Here is a 26,008-nt window from a genome sequence, read left to right as displayed (position 1 = left end):
CTAGAAGTCAAATTTAGTTTTGATGCACACAACACATTATTATAAATTAAGCTTGCAAACAGAAAGCTGCCAGTTTTCCTTTTGTTTTTATTGCTGCTTTGGTGGAAACTTTTAATTTCTTACATGTCCATGTCTAAGCAAGACATATTTAAGGACAAACAATATCTAGATTTCAAACAACCTTAAAATGGTATTGTGATTTTTTCACTGTTGAGGCTGGGAATAGGGATATAATGAACTTTAATTTATTTTTCTTTCAGAGCAATTGTAGTAGACTGAAATCACCAGGTGATTAATGGATGAGAATGACATTTCCCCCCTTAAGTAAGCAAGAAGTCAAATTAAAAGTGAAGATTTCAAACACCTTGATTTGTTGATAATTCTAACTATGTCCTAAAATTTTTGAGGTCATAACAGTGCTTTAATAGTCTGATATTTTCCACTGGAATCAAGACAATCAAATAATCATTTATTTTAGGCAAAGCATTGTAAAATAGAAAACCCATAGTACCTACTCTAAAGGAGTTTATTTAGCAAGTACCTAAGATTACCTAAAACAAGGGGAAGTTAATGGTTAACTGAAAACAACTGATGAATTATGGAGCTTGACTTGCTTGATTACGAAGTGACAGCTACTACAATAGGCTGTGCCCCATTTTCACCTTTATATGTTTCTAGATGGGAGGAGGGTGTGCCTGGAAATAACTAGCACCTCCCCCTCAAGGGAAGCTCCTCTACCTCACCCCACATCCAACCATATGAACACCTGTCCAAGTATGTTATCTCATCATCCACTACAAGCCTAGAGTTCTAAAGGTTACTGGGAGGAAAAGGGTAGCAATTCCCTTGAAATTCAAAAGGACTATGCCATTGACAGAGCTACTGATGTGGTAGATTAATATTTTTCAATATCAAACCACCAAACTTCTGCTAGCTCTGCATAATTGAAAAATAACACCCATACCTTGTTCCCCTTGGACAGATTTCAAGTGATGCAGTGAATGGACACTAATCCTTCAAGTTGTTTTCATCACAACTTCGGCTCATACAAATATAAGCAACTCAAAGAAAAACTAAAACCAAATAATCCAAAAGTAATGTGATTTTTCAAACAAAAATGAGTGCAGAACTGTTAGTGCGGAAAGCCAGGTTTACAAAATGGCCTTAGAAACAAGGATATTAAAGGGTACATGGCTACTTTACCATTTCTTGATTTGAGATCTCTGTGAATCACCTTGACTGGAGCCTCCATATGTAAATAGTGCATTCCTATTTATTTGAGAAGGGGGAAAAAGGATCATCAATGTTAGTTTCATGACATTGTGTCAATATCACATTGCTTCTTTAAACAAAAATAACAATAGCACAAATTGGATTTTTGTACCTTTCTATTCTATGATTGATGGAGTGGAGACAGGAAATCATGGCACAGTCACATTGGGGTACTTTGATCTGTTACATGATGGATTAATGTCTATGGGTACTTCATTTTTTCTGGGCTTCGGATGAATCTGAGCCTCTATTATCAAAGTAATTGGTCAAAAGTGTGACCTAAGGTTAAGTATCCTAGGCATTCCATATCCTAATACCAGCAGTTCAAAGGCATTAAGTATGAATTGGGGAATCTATTCTGTAGCAAACAGTGTAGTAGCAAGGGTTCTGGAATTAAAGTCTGGAGACACTTGGGTTTGACTAGCATCTCCAATATTCATTTGTTACCAAATTATGGTAACTTTACCTTTCTAAGACTCAGTTCTCTTATCTGTCAAATGGAAATGATGATAGTACTTGTAATTCTTGATTTAGGATGCTATAAACATGCTATGATAATGTACATAAAGCATGCTGTAAACCTTAAAGTCTTCTATACATATGTCTACTACTATTGTTTATTGTTACAAATAATCAACATCCTTAATATTTAGAAAATCCAGATTGTTGACTGAATTTTTAAATTTTCATCAGACTCTCTGGAATGATCTAGATCCAGCCAGGATTTCCTTTCCTCATATTCATTACACGTGGGCATTAGGAAGAGAAGTAAGAATTAATAAGCTATCATTTACAGGGCAATTGATGATGCTTAGAAAGAGATATATCATATATAATTAAGTATTTTATTATTTTCCCAAAGGCTTAGTCTCTGATGAAATTTATATTTAAATTTGAATAAAAATTCTCTTCTACATATTTTGGCTAAAAGTAAGTCTATTTAACACTGTAAACTGAACACATAATAAATAGATGACATTTTGCCAATAAGGAATCCACTTAGTGTAGAAAAATCCAGATTTGGGTCAGTTTTCCAGGAGTGATTTTTTTTTTGTTCTCTTGCTGCCTGAATTTACATACTGTCTATCTCCACAGTATGTAAGTGCTCTGACAGTTGTGCTATTTTTGCAAAATGCAAATGTAAAAATAGAAGAAAATTTTCTTCCCCTATATTTAAGCTATTCAAATGTTCCCTTCATGTAAAGAGGAGAAAATGGAAGCCCAGGGAATACCTCCCTACTTATACAATTGCTCAAGTTTGTATATACCTCAAAATAGTATTTTGTTAATTTTTTAAAACTTTTTTAAAATTATAATTCTATAAAACTATTTTTGTTGATATTGCCACTTTTTAAAAAATGATATAATTATTACTAAATTGCCTTTTCCAGGAATTATTTTTATAGTGGCAAAAGGATAAATAAAATCAAATGATATTTGGTATATAAAGTACTTTGTAAGTCTTCAATGTCAACAATTTTATTATTTTTTGTTAAAATTTATTTAATTTTGATATCTCTGTATTTTAAAATAACTAAATGCTATAGATAGAACGAACTCTTCTCAAACATAAGTAAATTGACAAACAACTAATGAAAAGTTAAGGAAAAGATTAATAATTTAAATGTTCAGAGCAAAGATGAAACTACAATAAAGGAAGTCTCTCTTACAAATTTGAATGTCAAGATATGTATTCCACCCCCTCCTCTTTTTTCTCAAATGAAATCTTTTGAATACAATATTGATTGCTTATTTACTGAGTGAATATAACACTTTTAATACTCTCAAATTGTTAAAATGAAATGCCTATGATTATAATGTGCATTTCAAATCTTTCTGATTGAATTTGTTGCTTCTTTCTTACTATTATTTCTCTATTAATATATTAACTTAAGAGAAAAATTATACTGACAATAATTAGTAAAATAAATTTTTGAAAAAATTTGCCAAGCAAGATTGTTTCAAATACTACAAAAGACAAAGACATTTGTTATGGTGTTTACTTTTTAATTATGTCACACTTTATAAAGAATATGATTCTAAATACAAAGGCAATCCTCACACTTATGATGGATCATGTTCCTAGATAAGGCACTATAATCCAATGACTCATGATAAACTTTATTTTTCCATAGTATAATATTATGATTGGGAGTTTAAAATCCTGAACAAGAATCTGATACTTAAATTTTATGGAAATGACAGCAAATACTATATATTATAATTCTGTACATTGTAAAATATGACTTGTTATAGATATAGAAATAAGGTAAATAACATATTAGTAATCATGGGCAGTTAGGGGGTTCAGCAAATAGAGCATTAGGCTTGGAACGAAGAAGACTCATCTTCATGAGTTCAAATCTGACCTCATGCACTTACTAGCTGTGTGACCCTTGGCAAATCCCTTTACCCTGTTTGTCTCAGTTTCCTCATCTTAAAATAAACTAGAGAAGGAAATAGCAAACCATTCCAGTATCTTTGCCAAGAAAATCCCAAAATGGGGTCACAAAAGTTGGTCATGACTAAAATGATTATACACACACAATCTATCACACAAAATTAGATTTAGTGATACAGTATCAATGTTTACTATAACAGTTTCAACTTTTTTTCAAGCTCTACTCTCTTTTCTTTTTAAAAAATGCAACACATTTGAAGAGGAAATAATATCTTTTCAAGGTTCATATTAGTTTTGGGGAAGACTTTGATATGTGGCTTTAGAGGAGACTTTTGTAGAAATTTAAAGCTATTTCATACTTTTAAAGAATTGACCCATAGATGTCTATTCTAAGTATTCAAGATCAGGTTGTTGGCTTTTCTGTCTTTAGAAACAGACAGCCTTTCTGCTTTCTTAAACTGCTATCTCATTGGAGCAGTAAGGTACCCATTCCTTTAAAATGGATGAGAATTTTTAGTTGCACTGAATTTTTCATCTTTTGGTCTCTCACCACCTCAAAGTATCGAAAATTCTTAAAGCTTTTGGCAGGTATGATGGTCAAATTCAAAAGCCCACAATGTTTGATCCTGAAGGCATAAAACCAAGTCTTTCCATCTAAGCTGTAAATCCTACATGTTTCCTTATTATAGTAGACTAAAGCCATGACTATAGTACTCTTTTTTCCCTTTTACCCTCTATTTTTAGAAAATAATATAACTTTCTTTTATGGAAATAATGTGACTTTAAAGTATCAAGGTTGGTTCTCTCCCCCAGACAAATTGAAACTTATGGATTTAAATAACACAGCAGTTACTATGGTGAATTATTCTGACATTGCTGCTATTTTTCAGAACATTTTGAAATTTTGAAGGGGAAATGCCCCAAGAACCAGGTTACAGTTACATGTTGCTTTACAATTACAAGACACACTTTCTCTATCTGGTCAGTTGAGAAGATTTTGAACTAGTGAGGTCCTTAGACATTGTTTGGTCCAACGTTAGCATAGTGCCTGTACTACAAAGTAGGAACTTAATAAATGTTTCTTGACTGACAGCCAACCCTATAATTTTGCAGATGAAGAAACTAAGGTCAAGAAAGGTAAAATAACATACATAAAATTACACAGGTACTAAATAGGAGAACTGGAATTTGAACTCGGACCCCCTTACTCCATTTCCAATGCTCCTTTAACTACTGCTTCCTATGTTCCCTCCTGGTTTTCTTAGTCTTTTCTTCCCTGCACTGTTGCCAATGTACCCAGAGGATCCCCTAGAGAAGGGCTGTGATGCTGTTACCTTAGAGACAAATGGCCTCTATAAATAGGATTTGTAGGTTGAAAGAGGAGCTATTCTGGGATAGCCTTATCTTCATACTAAGGAAAAATTTATCAGCATGCAGAATGACCAGGTTCATTTGTATAGAATGGGTGTAACTGAATAATGTAAATGAAAATCTAAGTAAATCCAGTGGCAGGAATGCGGGGGGGGGGGGGGGGGGGGGGGGGGGGGGGGGGGGGGGCCTTCGTGTTTACACTGCTGCCATTCTTATGTTATTTTGACAGGCTAAATGGGATGGTTCTTGTTGCAGCAGGACTTCTAATATGACTGTTTGATCTTTGCCTAAAGATGAGCCAGCCCTTTGTGATATCGTATGGACCCACAGAAAGATGACTATGATACTACAGCAAAATGCCTTGAAAAGGATTAAATTCTGAAAGAGGATTCACCAGTTCTAGGTACATTATCTTCCAGACTGAAGCCCAAATAGGATAATACCAAAAGGAATAATCAATATAACTTTCTTTTTCTTTTGATGTGCAAATTTAGACATCTCCACTCTCAATGTTCATATGGACTATTTGTGCCTGACTGTGACAGAGCCTTCTGAGCTCATATTGGTCTGATCAGTCATAGTCAGACACACTGAACACTGACCTCAACATAGTGATATCATTTTGGTCCTCTTTGAGTCTGAAGGACAACAACCAATCACTTACTAATCAAAATAAGGTAGGACCTGCTCCTTTCTCTGAATATGAAACATTATTAAAATTATTTTATACAGATGAGTACAGAAAGCTGCTACTTTACATAATGATAACAATTCACATTTATATGGCATGTTTCTCAACCACATAAAGTAAGCAAAACAAGTATAATTGTTCCCATTTTACAGATGAGGAAATTGAAGTGAAAGGAACTTATCCACAATTACAGAGCTATGAAATGTCTGTGGCAAGACTCAAACTCTTATTGAGTCTTAATTTACTATTTTTCCTGTTGTGCCTTTAGATGAGCTAGATAGAGTTAATTGCTCCAAGGAAATTTGGACATCAGCATCGTAAGAGTTGCTGGAATACAAATGTAACTATTGGCCTTCATTATTTAGGTCAAGTTGTTTCCAGAGCAACTTAGATAGTTATAAATAAAACTCCAAAAGGTTCACAGTTGTGAAAATGGAAAAAAAAGATAAAAATAAATGGAATTTGAATTACTTCAGAAAGCATTAGGTTGTACATGAATTTATGAGGGAAAAAAAAGGATTAGACATTTTATTGGATAGTATTCTGGGGATTTAGTAGGTTAAAAATATTTAATTTCCAAGAGTGATTTCCAAGACTGTGATAAATATAAAAGGAAATCTGAATTGTTTTTATATGGCAGCATGAATAATATATTTTTTGAAAGTGATTCCTATTTTTAGCATATACCATGTATACAAAAATGGGTAGAACTAATCCAATGATAAATCAGTTTCTCCTTGGGTCTGAGTAGACGCCAAGTCTTTTTTTTTTGAGGGGAAATTGGGGTTAAGTGACTTGCCCAAGGTCACACAGCTAGTTTTTGTGTTAAGTGTCTGAGGCCGGATTTGAACTCAGGTACTCCTGACTCCAGGGCTGGTGCTCTATTCACTATGCCACCTAGCCGCCCCTAGACACCAAGTCTTGCAGAACAATGGCATTATGGTTTCTCCATCTAATGTATCAAGAAGTGAGAGTGGTTAGATGGTCAATTACTCTGCCATGTGATTTTGGGTACACTGAATTGTTGATATTGGTTGGAGAGAAAAGAAGGGATGTAAATGAGGAGATAAGGAAAGGAAAAGTGTGGAAAAAAGAGCAGAGGCAGGGAAAAGAGAAAAGAAGCTAGAAAAGGAAGAGAGAATAGAAATGATGAAGAAAAAAGCAGAAGATCGCAAGTTTATATTTTGTTATAGGAATCAGCTGAGTATTAGTATATTCATTCTGGAAAGGTAAAAGCATTTAATGATATAGTAACAGGACACAAGACACTGCATATTTTTCTCATTACAATCTTATTTCAGGACAGACTTAAAATTATAAAACTCTCTTACCTTTAGCTACATCAGTGGCCCAAGTCATAATATGCTCCATATCCATTTCTTCACTTCTATTACTGTTTATGTAGTCATATAATGATCCTAGAGAAGCATACTCTGAAAAAAAAGATATACGTTTTAGAACCACAGATACTCTTCTACACTTGAATGTGTTGATTCAGAAACAAGTCTTGAACTCCTGAAATATGAAAGCAGAATTGAGTCCTATAGTAAAATGATTTATCTAAAAGATTTCATAGATATACTAGAAAATTTAAGAATTCACTACCCTAAATTTTCTACAAATTAAGGTTCTTTTGGAAAAATATCTCAAAGGTAAAATTCATTATTACAGACTTCACACAATAACTTTTAATGAATTTACAAGCAAAGAGGGGAAGAAAAATCTGCTATATAGAAATGAAAGAAATAAAAGTAATGGCCCTTTGAAGAGTATGTTGGAATAAAGGTATTTATGCAAAAAGAGACATTAAAAACTTGTATTTTCATTATGCAGATTGTTAAATATGTACATCAGAACATATGTAGGATCATAATAAGACTAATTCTCGAAATGCTTGTTGATGTAAAGGGGCAGAATTGGTAAAAGGCAATTCATCAAATAAGGCATTTCAGTTTACCCTTCAGAGTTTTAATGATTATTACATAACACTATCATAACACATAGTTTCACTTTTTTCAAAATTGAAAAGTGTATTTACAAAGGGAAAAGGACATGGAATTCTCCACAAAATACTACTCCAGTGCCTCATCACAGTTTAATAGTAGGCCTTGGTTCCAAAAGGCTATACCTTTAGGACTTCCAGTAGGTTCTACCATGTAGAATAAGCTTCACACAGAGACCTGGTAACATAGTGTTTACTTCCCAAGGACAAATATAATTAAGTTCAGAAGGGATCACCACTCATAGGCTGACCACTGAGGTCATGAATTCTTCGGCAATAGCAAACTATAAAACACAGAAAAATACAAAACGACTACCATACCTATGGTTCTGCAGATTGGCGACAGAGGTTGCCAAAAATCAAACAATTTTTAGAGCATTTATTAATATTAACTTAATCATTGGTTCTCTAAATGTTAGATTTCTTTCTCGGTGGACACATTGCTAGAGAAAGCAAATTATCTCGATATTGAAATTCTATCTACAAAAAGACAAATGTAAGTTGCAGCTAAATGGGAAGCTGTCACAGGTCCTTTTGGAAGAGGTGAATAAAGGAATTGGTAGAGTTGGTTTTAATCAGGCTTCAACAAGCATCTAGTGACATGATTTCATGGGATATTTCATCATCTCATATGAAAGCACTCTTGAACATTTATAAAAAGACCACAATGAAGATAATTGCATCGTGTGAGCCAATATCTATTGCAAAATGAGAAGGGAGAAAAGTTCTGCAAACAATTAATAAGAAACCTGAGATTTAATTAACATATATTTTGATACTCAGTGACTTCAATGGAAAAAAAGGCTGTGGAAGAGCTTGGCAAAAATGTATTTATATAGGGAAAGATGACTTAGTAATAAGAAAGAATAGAAACCAAAGACTCATAGACTACAGAGAAGTCTCACATATATTTTCTTTTTTTGCTTTTTGCAGGGGGTAAGGTAGGGCAATTGGGGTTAAGTGACTTGCCCAACAGCTAGTAAGTGTTAAGTGTTTGAGGCCGAATTTGAACTCAGGTCCTCCTGACTCCAGGGCTGGTGCTCTATTCACTGTGCCACCTAGCCATCCCTCACATATATTTTCTCACAGAATTATGAGGCTCTGGGTATAAGAAGAGCCACTTAGCATCATATCTAATGAAACTGATTATAACTTACAGGAAACAACCTGGATTACTAAAGCGGGAGTGTTTTTAAATCAGCTTTCTGTGTTTATACTATCCACTTAGAACAAAGGTGAAAATTAATACAAATTAGAAGAAAGGATAAAAATGTGAAGATAGAGCATGCAAGTAAGACATTTCTAATGTGACCTATTTAAATAATCTATGCTGGAAAAATGGGAAATGGACAAAATAACAGACACCAATAAAAACTCTGACTGCTTACTAAGGAAATTTAACCACAAAAAGCAAATGCCACAACAAGGTGACCAGAAGAGCTGAGAAACCTCCTTAACCAGCAAAATTTGATATTCTTGTCAAGGGAAGAGATGTGGCAGATAAGGTTAATACTGGATTAAAATATAAATTTATGTATAAAATCATATGGAAGAAAGGAGAGTATATAACTATAGAAGGAGAGGCAAGTTTACGAAAAGTGTTACAAGTGACTCAGTTAGACTAGATTAATTAGACTAAGAGCATGAAATGGAGAGAACAACAAACAGATGAAAACTGGAAAAGATCAATCAAGATTTTATAATGAACTATTCTTTCCACTAACAACAATGAATCCACTTCATTTGAACTCTAACACTTGTAAGAAAAATTAGAACTGTCACCAAGAAAATGGGAATGTACTAGTGCAAGTTTACACAAAGGAGGTTTATGTTGGGGATAGCATAAGAAGGGGAGGCTATCCAATGACCCAAAAAATTAACTAATAGAAAAGGAGATTGAGAAAAATCAATAACTATTGACTCATTTGCTTACTTTCCCATCTCTATAAACTATTTATGAACATAAACACATATTGAGGAGCATCTTTGAGAATAGAGAGACTTTCTTCTTAATTTGCTTGTTTTTTTTTACTAAATTTTATTTTATTTTAAGTAACAAACATTTTCCTCCTTACTGCCTTCCTCCAACTGAAAAAAAGAAGCAAAATAAAACTATTGTAACAAATTCACAGTCAAGAAAAACAAATTCTCTCATTGGTCATGTATAAAAATGTGTATTTCACTTCTATATATTTAATCCATCACTTCTCTGTCAGGAAGTGGATAGTATTCTTTATCATCAGTCCCCTGGAATCAAGGAAATCCACCAAACTTTTGTGCTGTACCAGGAACGGTAACCTTAGAGGCCAAAGAAAGGGAAGCCTACATGTTGTATAAATAAAGACATACTCTCAGTCTGATTCCATCTCAAAAGGAGGTTTCCACTTAGTCCTTTGGTCCTGTCTAGACATTCTGTGGGTCTGATGAAATTTATTACAGAGAAACACCCCCAGTGAAAAAAGATCTGGTCTTGAGTATGAGGCATCAAGGTTACTCCAAAATTTAGACATCCTCCTCTTTCCCCAAATCACCTGATAACCCATCAACACCAAAATAAAGAAAAAGGCTGAGCAGCCTCACCCAATAAGCTTCTTCTGTTAACCTGCCCTAAAGCTGTTTGTTGTTCTGTTGTTTTCAGTCATGTCTGACTCTTTTCCTGGCAGAGATACTGGAGTGTTTTGCCATTTCCTTCTCCAGCTTATTTTACAGATGAGGAAACTGAGGCAAACAGGTTAAGTGATTTGCCCAGGGTCACATAGCTAGTAAATGTCTCCAGTCACATTTGAACTCAGGAAGATGAGTCTTCCTGACTCCAGGCCCAGCACTCTATTCACTGAATGAAAACAATGTTTTACACCAGCTGTGTAAAACATTATAGATATGTATATCTTTCCAGGTTTTGTTGGAGTCCCTAGCCACTAAACACCTGACCATCAGCTTATGATAATTAAGTTTTTATCCTCTAGCTTGGCTTCTAGGATTTAGTGACTTCCAATCAAATGAACCCAGGTGCAAGGAATTACTCTTCAGATCCCCTTCAGATCCTTGGGCTGAGGAATTCCCCTAAGAGCTGGTCATTGCCTTGACCTGAGTTCTTAATTGTTTCTAATTTCTTTGTTTTTACAATGTTGTTATTGTGATACAAACTGTTTCCCTAATTCTGCTCACTTTACTTGGCATCAGTTTGTGAAAGCTTTCCTAGGCTTCCCTAGAACCATCCATTTAATCATTTCTTATGGTATAATATAATTTACATTCATATTCCATATTTTGTTCAGCCATTTCCACTTTGATGGCCTACCCCTTTAGTTTTCAGCTCTTTGTCACCACAATAAGAGCTGCTATAAATGTTCTTGGACATATGGTTCTTTTTCTTTTCTTTGATCTCTTTTGGGGGGTATAAGCTTAGGGGTGGTATTGCCAGGTCACAGGGTATGTAGGTTAGTAACTTCTTGGGCATAGTTCTAACTTGCTTTCTAGAATGGCTGCACCAATTCAAAGCTCCTTCAACTGTGCATCAAAGTGTCTATTTTCCCAGAACCCTTCCAGTGTTTGTAATTTTCCTTTTTGTCAATTTCAAATCTGATAAATGCAAGAGGGACTCTTAGAAAATAGGTAGACTTTTACAAATAATATTCTATAGCAGGCTACATTTGTATAGTCACACTACTGACTAATTATTGTCTTGTAGAAGATACAAAAGATCACATTATACTTATTGTGTGTTGACTATAAGAAAATATTTGAACTAGCAGAACAAAATTGCCACTATAAAGGCTTTCTTTAAACAATGTATCTCCCGTGCACATGAAAAATCATATGTGATTCTTTGAAGGATTATGTGAAGCATATAATAGGGGCCCATATGTTCACCAATGAGGCTTGCCAGGGTAATGCAGTCTACCCAATAGACAGCAGTAAAGTCCAAATGGAAGAAAGATTCTCTATAGATGATGAGGCCCCACAGATATTGATGGCATCAAGCCGCTAAGCATTGATAAGTACTCAAAAGAGTTTGGATTAACTATCCATAAAAAATCAAGTTCTGAAGAATATCTATTGTTCAGATGATGATATACAATTATATGAACTCTTCACAGAACTGATCTATCAGTATATACATGTTATGTCTATCAGTATATGCATATGTATACAGATACATATAAAACTACAATTTAAATCCCTGATATATAGGCATATTCTATTCATATAGATATAACAACCATAAAATTACACAAATAAACACTCATACATAAACACACACAGGCATATACGCCATGCAAATAAATACTGTGATAGAACCAGGCCTAGAATTGAATAGGAGGAAAAAAGCCTGGATAGCCTACATGAAATTTTGTAGTTGTTTTTTTTTTTTGCATGTGTGTTTAAAGTTTGAAACAGCCTAGGTGGGGTATGTGACAGGGAGTTGACTGGAGATGAGTAAACATATGAAGGTTTTGAGATACACATCTGATGAAAATGTGTATAACAGTATGACATTATGACTTCTCAGATATGACTTCTGATTTCTAGATCAGTGTTCTTCAGGGTTCTAGACCAACGTGGTCAGGGAGGTTCTTTGTCTTTGGACTTTAAAGTCTTATTTGTGGGCTTTTAAATTTTGTCAACGATTGATATTTCAGATGGGGTTTGGATTTTTTCTTCCTCCTGGATAATTATGGATCTGAAAGTAGGGTTGCATTTATCTTGCTCCCTACTATGTTTTTCTAAGTAATTGCTGTTGTTGAGTTGTTTTCAGTTGTGTCTGACTCTTTGTGACCCAATCTGGGGTTTTCTTGGCAAAGTTTGGAGTGGTTTGCCATTTCCTTCTGCAGCTCATTTTACAGATAAGGAAACTGAGGCAAATAAAGTTAAGTGACTCACTCAGAGTCACAAGGCTAGTAAATGTCTAAGGCTAGATTTGAACTCAGGTCTTCCTAACTCAAGGCCCAGCACTTTATCCACCACACCACCTAGCTGCCCCTTTCCAAATAATTACTGCTAGTAAAAACAGGGCTGAGAAACAGGAAGACATGATGGGTAGAACTGTCTGGAGTCTAGACTACCTGATTTCAAGTCCTACCTTTGATACATACTTGGTTATGTTACCCATGGGCAAATTCATTTAACCTTTCATTACTCTTCCAAACTAGATGACCACAAATTGCAGAGAGGGTGATGACCTACATTGGTAGAGAGAATTTCCTTACCTGGGAACTCCCTATTCCACTGAAATCACAAGTCTAGTCTTTATCTTCTAGAAAAAACATAAAAGGTGGGGGGAACCCTTATTTGATGTACTTCCATCCCACAATCAAGGTAATGGGATTATAGATTGTGGCTCTGGTTGGGGGTGGTAGGGCAGCCTATCACTTACCTTAGCACCTTACTGAGAGGACTCAAGGAAGTCCTATGATTGGCTCCTAGTGATTAGGTTTCCTTTTAAGAGGAGCATCCTTCAAACAAAGGCCCACAGCTTCTAATATCCAGCTAATTGGAAGTTTTCAATAAATAGATCAGGCTCTCTCCTCTGATCACCCCCATGTCACTTAGAACGGGGAGCAAATTGATGATAAAACAAAAGCAGAGTAATATATCACAGCAAGTCTGTCTTCTGGACCTCAAGTAGAAAGGATATGATTTTCTGTTCTACTGATACTTCTGTTCTTTTTGGGGGCTCTAAGATATACTTGCAAATCCAACTTCATTTTATTTTTGATAAAGAGCCAGGCCCACATTCCCTTTGGCTCACCTCTTATGCTGTCTGTCTCCTGCTTCCTCCTCCTCACAGTCCTAAAGATTTTTATAAGCATGAGAAAGCCAGTACACATATAAAACAAACAAAAATAAAACAAACCCAAGCTAAATTCTTTGAAAAGTATATCCCCACTCAAGTCCTAACTAAAGATGCCTATGGTTTCCTGCAACAATCAGTCTTTTCCATCAACAAATGATGGAGTGAAACAGTAAACCAGTCTAACTTCCTTCTAATCCTCCAGCCTCTGACAGAAAGGCAGGACTACCAGTGACTTGAAGCTGGCTGAGCTGGATTTAATCTCTTTCAAAGATAATCTATATTTACATCATATCATATCATATCAACCTACATTTATATTTTGGGTGGGGTTAGCAGTATCCTTTTTTGCCTATCCAACATCTTTTCTTTCCATAACTTGGCATAATCTGAATAGGCAATGATGGAGATAATATGTTATTCTGATTGTGTCTTGAGCTTATGAAAGGCATATTGGAAAAGTTCATGCAATGTTTTTGACTGATGGCTGAAAATCAAATACTGTAAACACAAGGGCAGGATATCTTCCTTTCGGCTTTCTGGTAATGGGGAATAATGCCATCTAGGCCAGAGATTACTCCACTTTTAGGATCCATGAAGCCTCCTGGGATTAAAGCTTTTACACTTTGTCTTTCTTGCTTTGAAAGAAAAATGTTAAATGCATGCAGTGATGCTGATTTATTTTATTTGTCTGTTCTAAAGTGAAATAGAAAACAAGATTCTTGTAGACCAATTAAGAGTCCACAAGGTGTAGTGTATGGGACACTGGAGCTGATGCCAGGAAAACTGGTTTTCAAATCCTCCCTAAAATACTAGTCATGGGACCCTATGCAAGTTGGTTAATTTATTTGCACAGCACTTTCCTCATCTTTAAAATTACAGGATTGGACTTAATAACATCCTCGGTCCCTTCCAGCTCTAAATCTATGACCCTATGAATTTCTATCTTGGAAAAGGGATTTCCTCCCCTAGAAGTGTATTATGAGTAGTGTGGAAGGGACAGAGATCACAGATGACTAGAGGATTAGGAGGTGGAAGAGATGTTAGGGGTAATCAAATTCAACCTTCTCATTTTACAGGTGAGAAAATTTAAGACCTGAGAGGTTGATTAACTTCTGGCAATTTCATGCCAGAAGTTAACAGCAAAATCAGAATTTGAACTTAGGTCTCTGTAAGGGTTATGGGATTTAAAGATCTTCCATGCCCCATTGGACTTGCTGACGTAGCAGGAAGGGGTGGGGCAAGAGGAAGCGGAAGCCAAGCTAGAGTTCCTGCAGTGACTAGCCGTGGCAGCGACAGAGGCAGCAGCTGGCAGTGGTAGCGGTAATGCTACCATAGAGGTAGAGGTGGACCTTTTTTTTGAGCCAGCCAGAATTTCTACTAAGGACTCCTGCTGAGGACTGCCAGGGGCGGGAGCTGCTAGGAGCACGCTTCCTGGACTCTGAGTAGTTGCTGTGAGTGGGGAGAGGAAGACCTTTGCCTGAGGTAGCCTGTTCTGTTTTAAAGGCTTGAGAATGTGGGTGTTTCTACTTTATCTACCTGTGCCAATTTCATAACTACTCTGATGGCTTTGACTTTCTGGTTTTGGGACTCAGTCTTTTGGTATTTTAATAAATGTTCTAGCTTTATTGCCCATATAGAAAGCCTGATATAGTTTGTGATTAATAACCACATCAGCATATTTATAATTGCCATAGGCATTGTGAATATTGCATTGCTGATACAGTCTCCTGACCCTAAATCCAGTACTCTTTACATTTTGCCATCCTGCTGTGGGATTGGATGAAATAAAAGCTGTGGCCTACTGTGATATTAATGAAAAAAAAATAAAATTAAGCCTATATAACAATGCAAAATAATTAGACATTTTTAGATGTGAGGGGGAGAGCTGGAAAAGTGTCTTATCTACAAACAAACCTGTAGAATAAGTAATTCGCACCCATCCTCCAGCCCCATTTTTGCTTCTTTCCCTCCAAACAACACCAAGAACAGTTTCTCCTTTTATTTAAATAAAAGCCCCTCTCTCAAATACCCAAAAAGAGAAGAAAAAAAGGTTTTTGATTTAGTTAAACAGAAGAGCACCAATCCCTCTGATGTAGGTGACATAGGTATAAGCCTGCCTTAGCGTTATCAAACTGGATGCATTTCTGCAGACTAAACCCAAGTAGAACAAGGAACATAAAGGTTTAGGAGAAAAGGAGAGAAATCCAGAAGGCTATCAGAGATGATTAGGATTGTGGTGATTTTTGTGATGATGATGATATTGATGATGACATTAGCAGACATTTAGTGTTTTAGTTACAAAAGTTTAAATTTCACTCATAAATGTCACTCCTTGCTGGCAGGAGATAGATTTTCAAGCTAATGTGGATCACAGATTCTATGTATATAATTAAAATTATAGCAATTAAAATCTACAGATAACTTTAAAAACCCAACATGTTAGGCAATGATCCAGCTTCAAAGATATTAAGACACTCATAAGAAGCAAAATGGAGACATTTAAATTTCATTTAAGGGACCTGAGTATAGGTTCTATGCAGTTTATCTCTGGGTATGCCTATATTTCACCATCTTTAAAAGGATGGGGATGTAATCAGTTGAGAGGCCTGGCCTAATGCATAGTGTGCTGGACCTGGAGTTAGAAGGGCCTAGATTAGAATCTTGTCTTTGACACCTGATGTAAGTTCTATGCAGGGATATGCTGATAAATGTTTAACAACTGTTTCTCTCACACATATACCATACATTTTAAATTTCATCTGCAGCATTAATATAATCTCTGTCACTTTCTTAAGTTTAGATAATCAACAAACTAATAAAGCCCTGATTTACAGTGCTTTCTGATTTACAAACTATAAATGCTCACACTGAAAATATAACAATTGGCTCTTGTAAGCTAGTATAAGTCAGGTATAAGCATGTACCTGATTATGTTAATATAGTAACCTCTCTAAGACTCAGATTATTCATCTATAAAATGGGTGATACTGGGCAGCTAGGTGGTGCAGTGGATAGAGTAACAGGCCTAGAATCAGGAAGACTCGTCTTCCTAAATTAAAATCTGGCCTCAGATACTTCCTAGCTGTGTGACCCTGGGTAAATCACTTAACCTTGTTTGTCTGTTTCTTCATCTATAAAATGAGTTGGAGAAGGAAATGGCAAACCACTCTAGTATCTTTACCAGGAAAACCCCTAATGGGGTCACAAAGAGTCAGATGCCACTGAACAACCACAACAAAAATGGGTAATATCCATGCTCCTATGTCACAAGGTAATTGTAAGGCTTAAATGAGATAATGTACAGAAAATCATTCTGCAAACTTTAAAGCCCTATAGGAATAATCTCTGTGGTGTCATTGGTAGAGGGAACTCAGAAGAAGAAATTAATTCCCTTTACCAGGGGAGATCAGAATTTTCTCTTAAAGTTGTTATAGAGTTGTCTGAGGCACTGAGAAGTTAAATTTCTTCCTCAGGGTCACAAAGATAGTATATGCCAAAGGAAAGACCTGAACTTAGGTCTTCTGACCCCTGAGGCCAGCTCTCAATCCACTGCCATGTTAAACACGCATCGTCGCCGTTGTCCTCCTCCTTCTTTCCCTCCTCCTCCTCCTACTACCACCACCCCCCTCACCACTACCACCACCACAATTACTACTTCCACTACAACTACTACTATTACTACTCCTATGACCACTACTACTACTACTACTGCTACTGCTACTACTACTACTACTACTACTACTGCTACTATTACTGTTACTACTACTACTACTACTACTACTGCTACTACTACTACTACTGCTACTACTACTGTTACTACTACTACTACTACTACTACTACTACTACTGCTACTACTACTACTGCTACTACCACTACCACTGCTACTACTGACACTGTTATAAGTTATTTTGGAAACTAGAGAAATATTTGGGAATAGGAAAAGCTTTATGTACTTCTATCTCAGGGTAGACCAAGGAACTCAACAACTCAATGACATCCTACTTAGTCCTACTATCTAAGATTATTAATGTCAGTATTCAAAAAAAAAAGTAGGATCTTCATTAAAATTAGACCTGTGAAGAAGGGATTAAATTACTAATCACATCTACTTTTGCTACATGATAATGTCTAGTAATTAAAATTTTTATAACCAACTGAAACTGTCTCCAAAACTCTTTGCATGACTCTAAAAGAGAAGGCTATACTATTTTAAGGATATTCTTATTAGAAATGTCAGAGGCTCTTTAAAATTAAATCCTGTGGTTATCATAGCCAACATAATAGTCTTAACAGTTCCTCACTGCAGAATAGAAATACATATAGGCACAAAATATAAAAAAGGAGCAAAATTTTCTACATGTTCCATTTTAGAAAATATATTTTCACCTAGTTCTAAACTGCTGCTACTAATTAGCTGATGATTTAGATCAAGGTCATTATCAACTCAAATGACCAAATGTGAAAAATACTGTTCTCATGTCAGAGACCTTGAAGTAAGAATGCTCTAATGGGATTAAAATGCCTTGCAAAGAATTATAACACGAATAGCTCAAGAAATCTTAATTTGTAAAAGGTCACAGAGTTGCAAAAAGCATCGCTCATTTCAACTAATTAAATGAAATTTTAGTTAAACAGCACCTTCAAATATTGGTATTGCAGCTGCAAGTGCATTTAAATAGCATTTACTCAGACATAATTAGCACAATTAAACATGGGTAGAAGTAGAAACACCATTCCTAATTATATTGATATAATCAGTTTTATTAATGCTTTATGGCAACAAAAGTGACATCTGACAGTAGAACACAGTTCATAACTGTATCTGGTGTTAAGTATTTTTACACATTTGAAGCAAAATGCCTTGTAAATTTTGTGTGGAGGTAAAGCCTCTGTACTAATAAAGGTGTTCTTACCTGTTACAATACCATAGTTGGGAGGTTCAAGAATTACTCCATAAAACTGGATGATGTTCCTGTGACTGAGGATACTGAGTATTTCTGCCTGTTGAAAAATCAAAGAAAAACTTGTATAACAGTACAATTTTCATAGTTACACAATGTTCTAATAAATCAGAATTGTTTAACTTCAGACCATCCGAGTCTTTTGTTTTCTCTCTATATGCACAAATTCTTCATGCAAAAACCTGTTGACTTTAGAAAAAACTATTGTTTATAACACTCTAGGAAATAAAAATTTCCATTAAGTATTTAGAATAGAAACACATAGGCAAGTGCTTTTGCAATGCTAAATAGACTTCAATATGTTGAAGGGTTGTTACTACATACTAAGGGCTTTCCCAAATTTTAACTCAGTAATACATCTGAGCACTTTTGCCTCTATTTCCCATGTCTTTTGGAGACCAGACTGGTGTATAGGAATGCATAAAACACTCCTTTGTAGTCTTTCTTCCTGGACAGAATTTTGTTTTGTTTTGTTTATTTTGTTAAATATACTGTGCTTATCTTAGCCAACAGAGTAGTTCAAAGAGCTTCCTCCTTCTGTAGGAACAAAAATAAATTCTAAAAATATCCTTTTGTCAGTGGAATAGATTAGGTACACAATACACAGTAGTAAATGACCATGGTTATCTAGTGTTAAACTCAAAGATCCAAGCTTTGGGGGCAAGAACTCACCATTTGAAAAAAATTACTGGGAAAACTAGAAAGCAGTTTGGCAAAAACTAGAAACAGACCAACACCTCACACTGTATACAAAGATAATGTCAAAATGGATGATTTTAGATATGAAGGAGATATCATAAGTAAATTAGGGAGCATTGAAAAATCTACCTCTCGGATTTCTGAATAAGGGAAGAATTCATGACCAAATAAGAGATAGAGAAGTTAATGGAAAGCAAAATATATCATTTTGATACATGATATTAAAAAAACTAATGCAGCCAAAGTTGGCAGGAAAGCAGAAAACTAGTGGATTTTTTTAAAGCTAGTTTCTTTGATTCAGGCCTCATTTCTCAAATACATAGTGTACTGAGCCAAATTTATGAAAATATGAGTTAATTTTGAATTGATGAAATGGTCAAAGATATGAACAGGGAGTTTTCAGAAGAAGAAATGAAAACTATCAATAGTCTCATGAAAAAAATGCTTAAACTCACTATTGATTAGAGAAATGTAAATTAAAACCATTCTAAGATAGCACTTCTCACCTATCAGATTGGCTAACAGGACAGAAAAGAAAAATGACAAATGGTGGAGTGGATGAGGAAAAATAGGAACATTAATGCACTTTGGTGGAGTTGTGAACAGGTGCAACCATTGTGGAAACAACTTGAACTAGGCTTAAAGAGCTATGTCTGTCCTTTGACCCAGCAATACCATTACTAGGTCTGTATCCCAAAGAGATCAGAGAGAAGGGAAAATGATCTATTTGTACAAAAATATGTATAGCACCTCTTTTTGTGGTGGCAAAAAATTAGAAATTGACAGGATGCTCACCAATTGGGGAATGACTAAATCAGTTGTGGCATATGATTGTGTTGGAATACTATTGTGCTATATGAAATGATGAGCAAGATGACTTCATAAAAACCTGAGAAGTCTTATATGAATGTAAGCAAAGTGAAGTGAGCAGAACCAAGTGAACACTGTACATGTACATGGTAACATCAGTATTGTAACAACGATCAACTGTGAAAGATTTAGCTATTCTGATAGGCAATGATCCCAGACAATTCCAAAAGACCCATGATGAAAAATGCTATCCACTTCCAGGGAACTGATGAACTGAGTGCAGATTGAAGTGTACATTTTTTACTTTCTTTTTCTTGTGTGTGTGTGTTTTCTTTTGTAACTTGGCTAACCTGGAAATACATTTTACATGACTTCACATGTATAATATATAGGTCAGATTCCTCAGGTCTGCTACTTACTACCCCTGTGACTTTAAGTAAGTCATTTAAACTCTGAACAACAGCTCTGCCATCTGTAGAATGAAAAGGTTAAGTTAGATAATCTCTGATATACCTTTTGGCTCTAAATTCTTGATCCTATGAGTCCAAGGGTAGAAAAAGGCATCAAGGCATGGTTGGACATAGGACTGGCCTTAAAATCAGGAATGCTGCCTGTGACATCTACTAATTAGGTTACCAGAGACACATCACTTAATTTCTTGTTGCCCCAGGTAACTCTATTAAGACTATATTTTAGGGGTGGCTAGGTGGCGCAGTGAGTAGAGCACTGGTCCTGGAGTCTGGAGGACCTGAGTTCAAATCTGGCCCTAGACACTTAACACTTACTAGCCGTGTGACCTTGGGCAAGTCACTTAACCCAAGTTGCCCTCAAATTAAAAAAAAGAGAGACTATATTTTATTAAATAGACCAGGTGCAGAGCTACATCTGTAGGAGTTTCCACAACAGGAATTCTCTGATTATGTCATAAATAAAGAGTTTTTTAAAAAGAGTTAAAGATACATTACTTCTGTTTTAAGGGAAGATTATTGGTTACTTTTGTTGCTGTTGTTTCTTTCAACATTCTAATAACCTTAAACATCCAAACAGAAATGCAGCAAAGGAAAGGGAAAGATTCCAACTGAGGTCATCATTGCTCCAATGAATTGCTGTTGTCTGTCTTTTATTCTTGACGAGGACCAATGACATCAGGATGGTGATGTCTTGAATTGCAAGTGAATTGAATCTAAGTGAGGCAGGGCCGTGCAAAGTCACCAGCCTCACTTTCTCCTCCAGAGTCATCTGTCTCTGGCTCCAATGAACATCGACAATGCCAATAGGACCCCTTTCCAGGACCCAAGACACTCTAGACCAGTGGTGTCAAAAGCAAGATGAAAACAGTTCCCTGAAGTCCCATATTGATTTGTTTCTGGTCAGCCATTTCAGTTGTGTTCAACTCTTTGTGACCCACTTTGGAGTTTTCTTGCAGAATTATTGGAGTAGTTTGCCATTGCCTTCTCCAGTTCATTTGACAAATGAGGGAACTGAGGCAAACAGGATTAAGTGAGTTGTGCAGAGTCACACAACTAGTAAGTGTCTAAGGACATATTTGAACTCAGGAAGATGACTCTTCCTGACTCCAGGACAGGTGAAGTTTGGCAACTTTTGCTCATAGCAAACAATGTCATTAAGAGCTCCCACACATTTCAGAGTCATTTCAAGTAGCTTAGTTTGGTTTTCAAAGATATACTTCCCTAGGATGATGTGATCTCCCAGGAACTTAGAACCCATGGTCATGGATTTTAGTCCTCCCCAGGACTGGTCAACCCACTGAATAAAACTCTTTCTTTATTTGTCCCAGGCCTGCCCAGAAGCAGATCATAATCAGCATCAATATATCTGTGAACTTGGACAATGCTCCTGGCATTATTGTGGATCAGACTAGCAATTAACAAGATCAGGTCTAGGGTAGATCTGAGGCTCTGCTGGGTGCTAAAAACAGAGTTCCTATATTTTCCACCTACCATTCATGACTCTTGGTGTTTGCCTATTGCTGGAGTATCTGCTTCCTTTAGTTGCTGTGAAATAAGTGATTCTGGTAGATTCTTATACCATTATATGCTTCATTTAACTCATTTTGCAAATTCTCTAATGATATTGCAGAGAAGGAAAGGGGTACTTTGGTTTTCTTCATATTAGTGACATTCAGAGTGCAAGTAATGTTGTAGGCATTGCACCTACTTAAATTTGTAAATGTTTACTCAGAAAAAGGGAACAGAAGATTGTGAATGGTGGAAGTTTTCAACATTCTTCCTCAAAATGCACACATGGGATTTACTAACTTTATGTCCCTTAAGCATGGTAGTACAGTTAACTTTATAACCCCAGTCCTAGACTCGGAATTTAGCTTCATTAGCTCACTGTGACTGAGTATAGAATCCAGTTTGGGGACTCAGTTTTAGTGGGTACACTGTGATTCTTTTCAGTCAGAAAGAAGTCCAAGTTTTTTTGTTTTTATTTTGTTTGTTTTTTTGAGATTGAGTCTCCCAGTCTGGTCCAGCAGTCATTCATAGGCCCTACCCAACTGATGATCAGCATTGTGGATCTGACCTGGTCTGGCTGCAACCTGAGCTGTTTTGTCCCTCCATGAGCAGCCTGGTTCCCTACCCCATCATTCCCAAATGAAGACTCACAATATTGGTGCCATACTTGCTGACTCATTTTGCAAATCCTCTAGTAATATCACGAAGAAGGAAAGAAGGTGCTTCTTGGCTTAGCCTAATGAAGTTCAGAACTCCCAAATTCAAATGATCCACCAACCTGAACCTTCCCTAGTATGAGGATTGCCAAGGTTACCATCGCACCTAACTTCTAAGGTTTCCAAAAACGCTTACCTTCTTGAGAGCCTTTTATAGGACTAATGTTCTCCATGAATGTTGATGCTGTTTGTTCTTCATTTTCAAAGAGGACCATGACATCAAGGAGCTGATGCCATGACATGCAAGTGAATTGGATTTAAGTGAGGGAGGGCTGTGCAAAGTGACCAGCCTCACTGGTTCAGTGGAAAGATATAGGTGAGGACAACTGGAGACAGCCCTGCTCTCCATGAATATTTGTATTGTGTATGAAGCACACCTTTGATTCTTAGTACTATTTAAGAGCCCCCTAAGACAGCAGTTTCTTATAGTTCGGTTGTCTCAGTCACGTCCCCATTTGGGGCTTTCTTGGCAAAGATACTGGAGTGGTTTGCCACTTCCTTTTTCAGCTCATTTGACAGATAAGGAAACTGAGGCTAAAGGGTTAAGTGACTTGCCCAAGGTCACACAGCTGGTAAGTGTCTGAGACCAGATTTGAACTCAAGTCTTCCTGATTCCAGGCCAGATGTTCTGGTCTCTTTCCACTGCTACCTACCTGTCCAAAGGTAGCAGAGTTAAACTCAAACAGAAGTGGAGTTATAGATAAGGATCCCCTGCAGGCTGCTTATTGACTTTAGAAACCTGCATCTTGTCTAGTTAGTTTATTTTTATTTACTATCTTAAATCTTTCCAAATTACATTTTAATCTGGTTCAGACCCTCTCCAGAATGGTGTCCCATTTGATACCTGTGCCCTAAGGTATTGTTGACTTTATGGCAGGGCTATATTCCTTAGCCTTTCCATCTCAATACTCAATTCAACACTTACCAACTTTGATTTAGATTTGTACCGACCTTAATTTAGTCTGGTCTTCAAAGATATGCTCCTAGAGCTCAGAATGCATGGGGATGGATTTTAATACTCCCCAGGACTCGTCAACCCATTGATACCAACTTTGTACTCTATGAACTACCATTTACCACTCAGAAAAGACTTTATTTTTCTATTTGAAACCCTAGGCCTGGGCACATTTAATAAAGCATTGATTAAGCATTTAATAAGCAACCTTCCCTTTCTCCCTTCCTTCCTTTCCCTCACTCTTTACCCTTCTCCTTTCCTTCCTTCCTTCCTTCCTTCTTCCCTCCCTCCCTCCTTCTTTCCTTCCTTCTTCCCTCCCTCCCTCCCTCCTTCCTCCCTCCTTCCATTCCTCCTTCCTTCCTTCCTTCCTTCCTTCCTTCCTTCCTTCCAACCAAAGCCCTAGACTCAGTTATATGGTTACATTTTTTAGTCTCATTCCTCCTATTGTGCTGACACACTTACTATTTCAGAAATTGGAGGAGGGAACATGGAGAAAGGTGATAATATTGATATTAGAATTCTTTAGGCAGTCAGCATAAATGGATAAAGCCAAATACCTGCAGCCCTCTGGGTATGTCTTTGGGCAAGTTTCAGTAGAGCAATTTTCAAACCCTCCATTCTGATTAATGTGGGAATAAGCAAGTATTTCATTTGTTGCACTTTTACCCTATCACTATCATTACTAGTCTACCCTTTCCCTCAAAAAAAATAAAAGAGAAGGAAAAGCATAGCAATGGAGAAAACCAGCCCCTCACCTACTCCTAGCAACGCTATACTACAAGTAGAACCTAAAGAGTCAGCTTGCACTATTTCCAAAATATTTTTCTTTTCTGTGTTTAGTGACCAGTGTCACCCACGGGTCATGGCCTTTGGAATAGTCACTTTAGATTCAGAGGCCACTTCAGTAGCCCAGTTAGAGTGACAAATAGCAAACTTTAAACACATAAAGAAAATGGTTGGCCTTTTTTTCCTCCCAAAGTGTGACTGGCAGGTCCTTGGGATCATCAGTGAGATTTACTGAATTATTTCCTTGCATCCTTCACTAAAGTGCTCCTCTAAAGCTCCTGGTAGCATAGGAGTGATCCTGGCTACTCTGTTAGAAGGCCATCCACTCAGTGAGTCCTACAATTTGGAAAGGCTTCGAGGACTGCCCCAACAAAGGACATGGCCATCCTAAAAACATCAGCTTAGATGAATGCAGAGGCTCACCACTAGATGGTTGGCTACCAGGTAATGAATGAATCTTGTCCCAGCAATTTAGGAAGCCCATCCATCAAGGCACAGGGAGTTGTGTTCATTGGTGAAGGGAGATCTCACACTGAAAAAAATCCTAGGTCTCTGAGGTGCTGAAGTATAAATATAACATATCAGAGATATGTTAGTTGTAGTGATTGTGCTCAGGAGAATTCCTCATCTGCTAGACTGGGACATGGCAGACACAATAATAAAACATAAGCTGTCCCTTTCAATTCTGAAAGGTATAGTTCTGCTATTGATAATGTGTGTGACCTTGGATAAGTCACTCAATCTGGGCCTCAGTTTCCTAATGTATAAAATGAGGGAGTTGAATTAGAAGACCTCTGGGGTCCCTTCCAGCTCTGAGGTCTATGGTCTTATGAATATGTTTGTTGATATTTCTCTTTGGTCTTGTGTTTGTGTCCTAGCTCCCTGCAAGGCCCAACTGCCACCTGTTTTTCCTGATGCTCCCAATTGCTAGTGCTCTACCTCCTTTCAATGACTTTGTATTTATTTTGCATATAGTCTATATTTATTTATCTATGTTACATGTTCTTTCCCCACAGAAGAATGTAGGTCCTTGAGAGCAGGCATTGTGGTTTTTTTTTCTCGTTTTACATGCCTGCTGCCTGCTTTTGTGACTGAAACCTAATGGATTCATCAAATCAAGAGTGTTGGTACCTAAGCCCTTGTCAAGTACATTTTCTTTGGGGAAAAGAAATTTATTTTCTTTTAAACTAACCAAATAAGTAACTTTCCTTAGTTCCATGAAGAAATTCCCTCTGGAGAAACACCCTTAACTGCCATTGCTAAAGTGATTAAACTGATCAGCCATTTGTCCATTTGTATCATTCTGGTGCTACTTTTAGGAAGACGAAGAAGGATTGGTGAGGGATTTCATTTAATTGTCGCTTTTGTTGTGAACCTACAAAAATTAGGACTCGATTTTTTTATGGCACATAAGCTTACTCTTTCTTCATCTGGCATCCTCTTGGAGAACTACTCAGGCTAGATTCCAAGGAACATGTTGCTCTAGTAAAGAGTGGGCTCTTTGGTTACATATCCTACTAAGGACAAGCTAACCTGGCAAGAATGGAGGGGAGCTGAAATTGAATGA

The 26,008-nt window shown here is 36.6% G+C and overlaps 1 protein-coding gene across 3 annotated transcripts in view; it reads right to left on the bottom strand.

The window, feature by feature from the left end:
* MAP3K20 (mitogen-activated protein kinase kinase kinase 20) overlaps positions 1 to 26,008 on the bottom strand; it is a 218,622-nt gene that overhangs the window by 100,942 nt on the left and 91,672 nt on the right. For all 3 annotated transcript variants that reach the window (XM_069068421.1, XM_069068424.1, XM_069068423.1), the window contains exons 3-5: positions 18,449 to 18,536; positions 7,067 to 7,168; positions 1,204 to 1,269 (exon numbers count right to left, since the gene is read on the bottom strand). In XM_069068421.1, the coding sequence (XP_068924522.1) occupies positions 1,204 to 1,269; positions 7,067 to 7,168; positions 18,449 to 18,536 (256 nt within the window). The remainder of the gene's footprint in view (positions 1 to 1,203; positions 1,270 to 7,066; positions 7,169 to 18,448; positions 18,537 to 26,008) is intronic.

Source organism: Petaurus breviceps, unplaced genomic scaffold (genome assembly GCF_028583685.1).
Source record: "Petaurus breviceps papuanus isolate PSGF00001 unplaced genomic scaffold, PetGlider_PUasm1.0 90763, whole genome shotgun sequence".
In the NCBI taxonomy this organism is placed as follows: domain Eukaryota; kingdom Metazoa; phylum Chordata; class Mammalia; order Diprotodontia; family Petauridae; genus Petaurus; species Petaurus breviceps.
The sequence above is the reverse complement of the archived record's forward strand: the minus strand, read 5'-3'. Positions and strand labels throughout refer to the sequence as shown.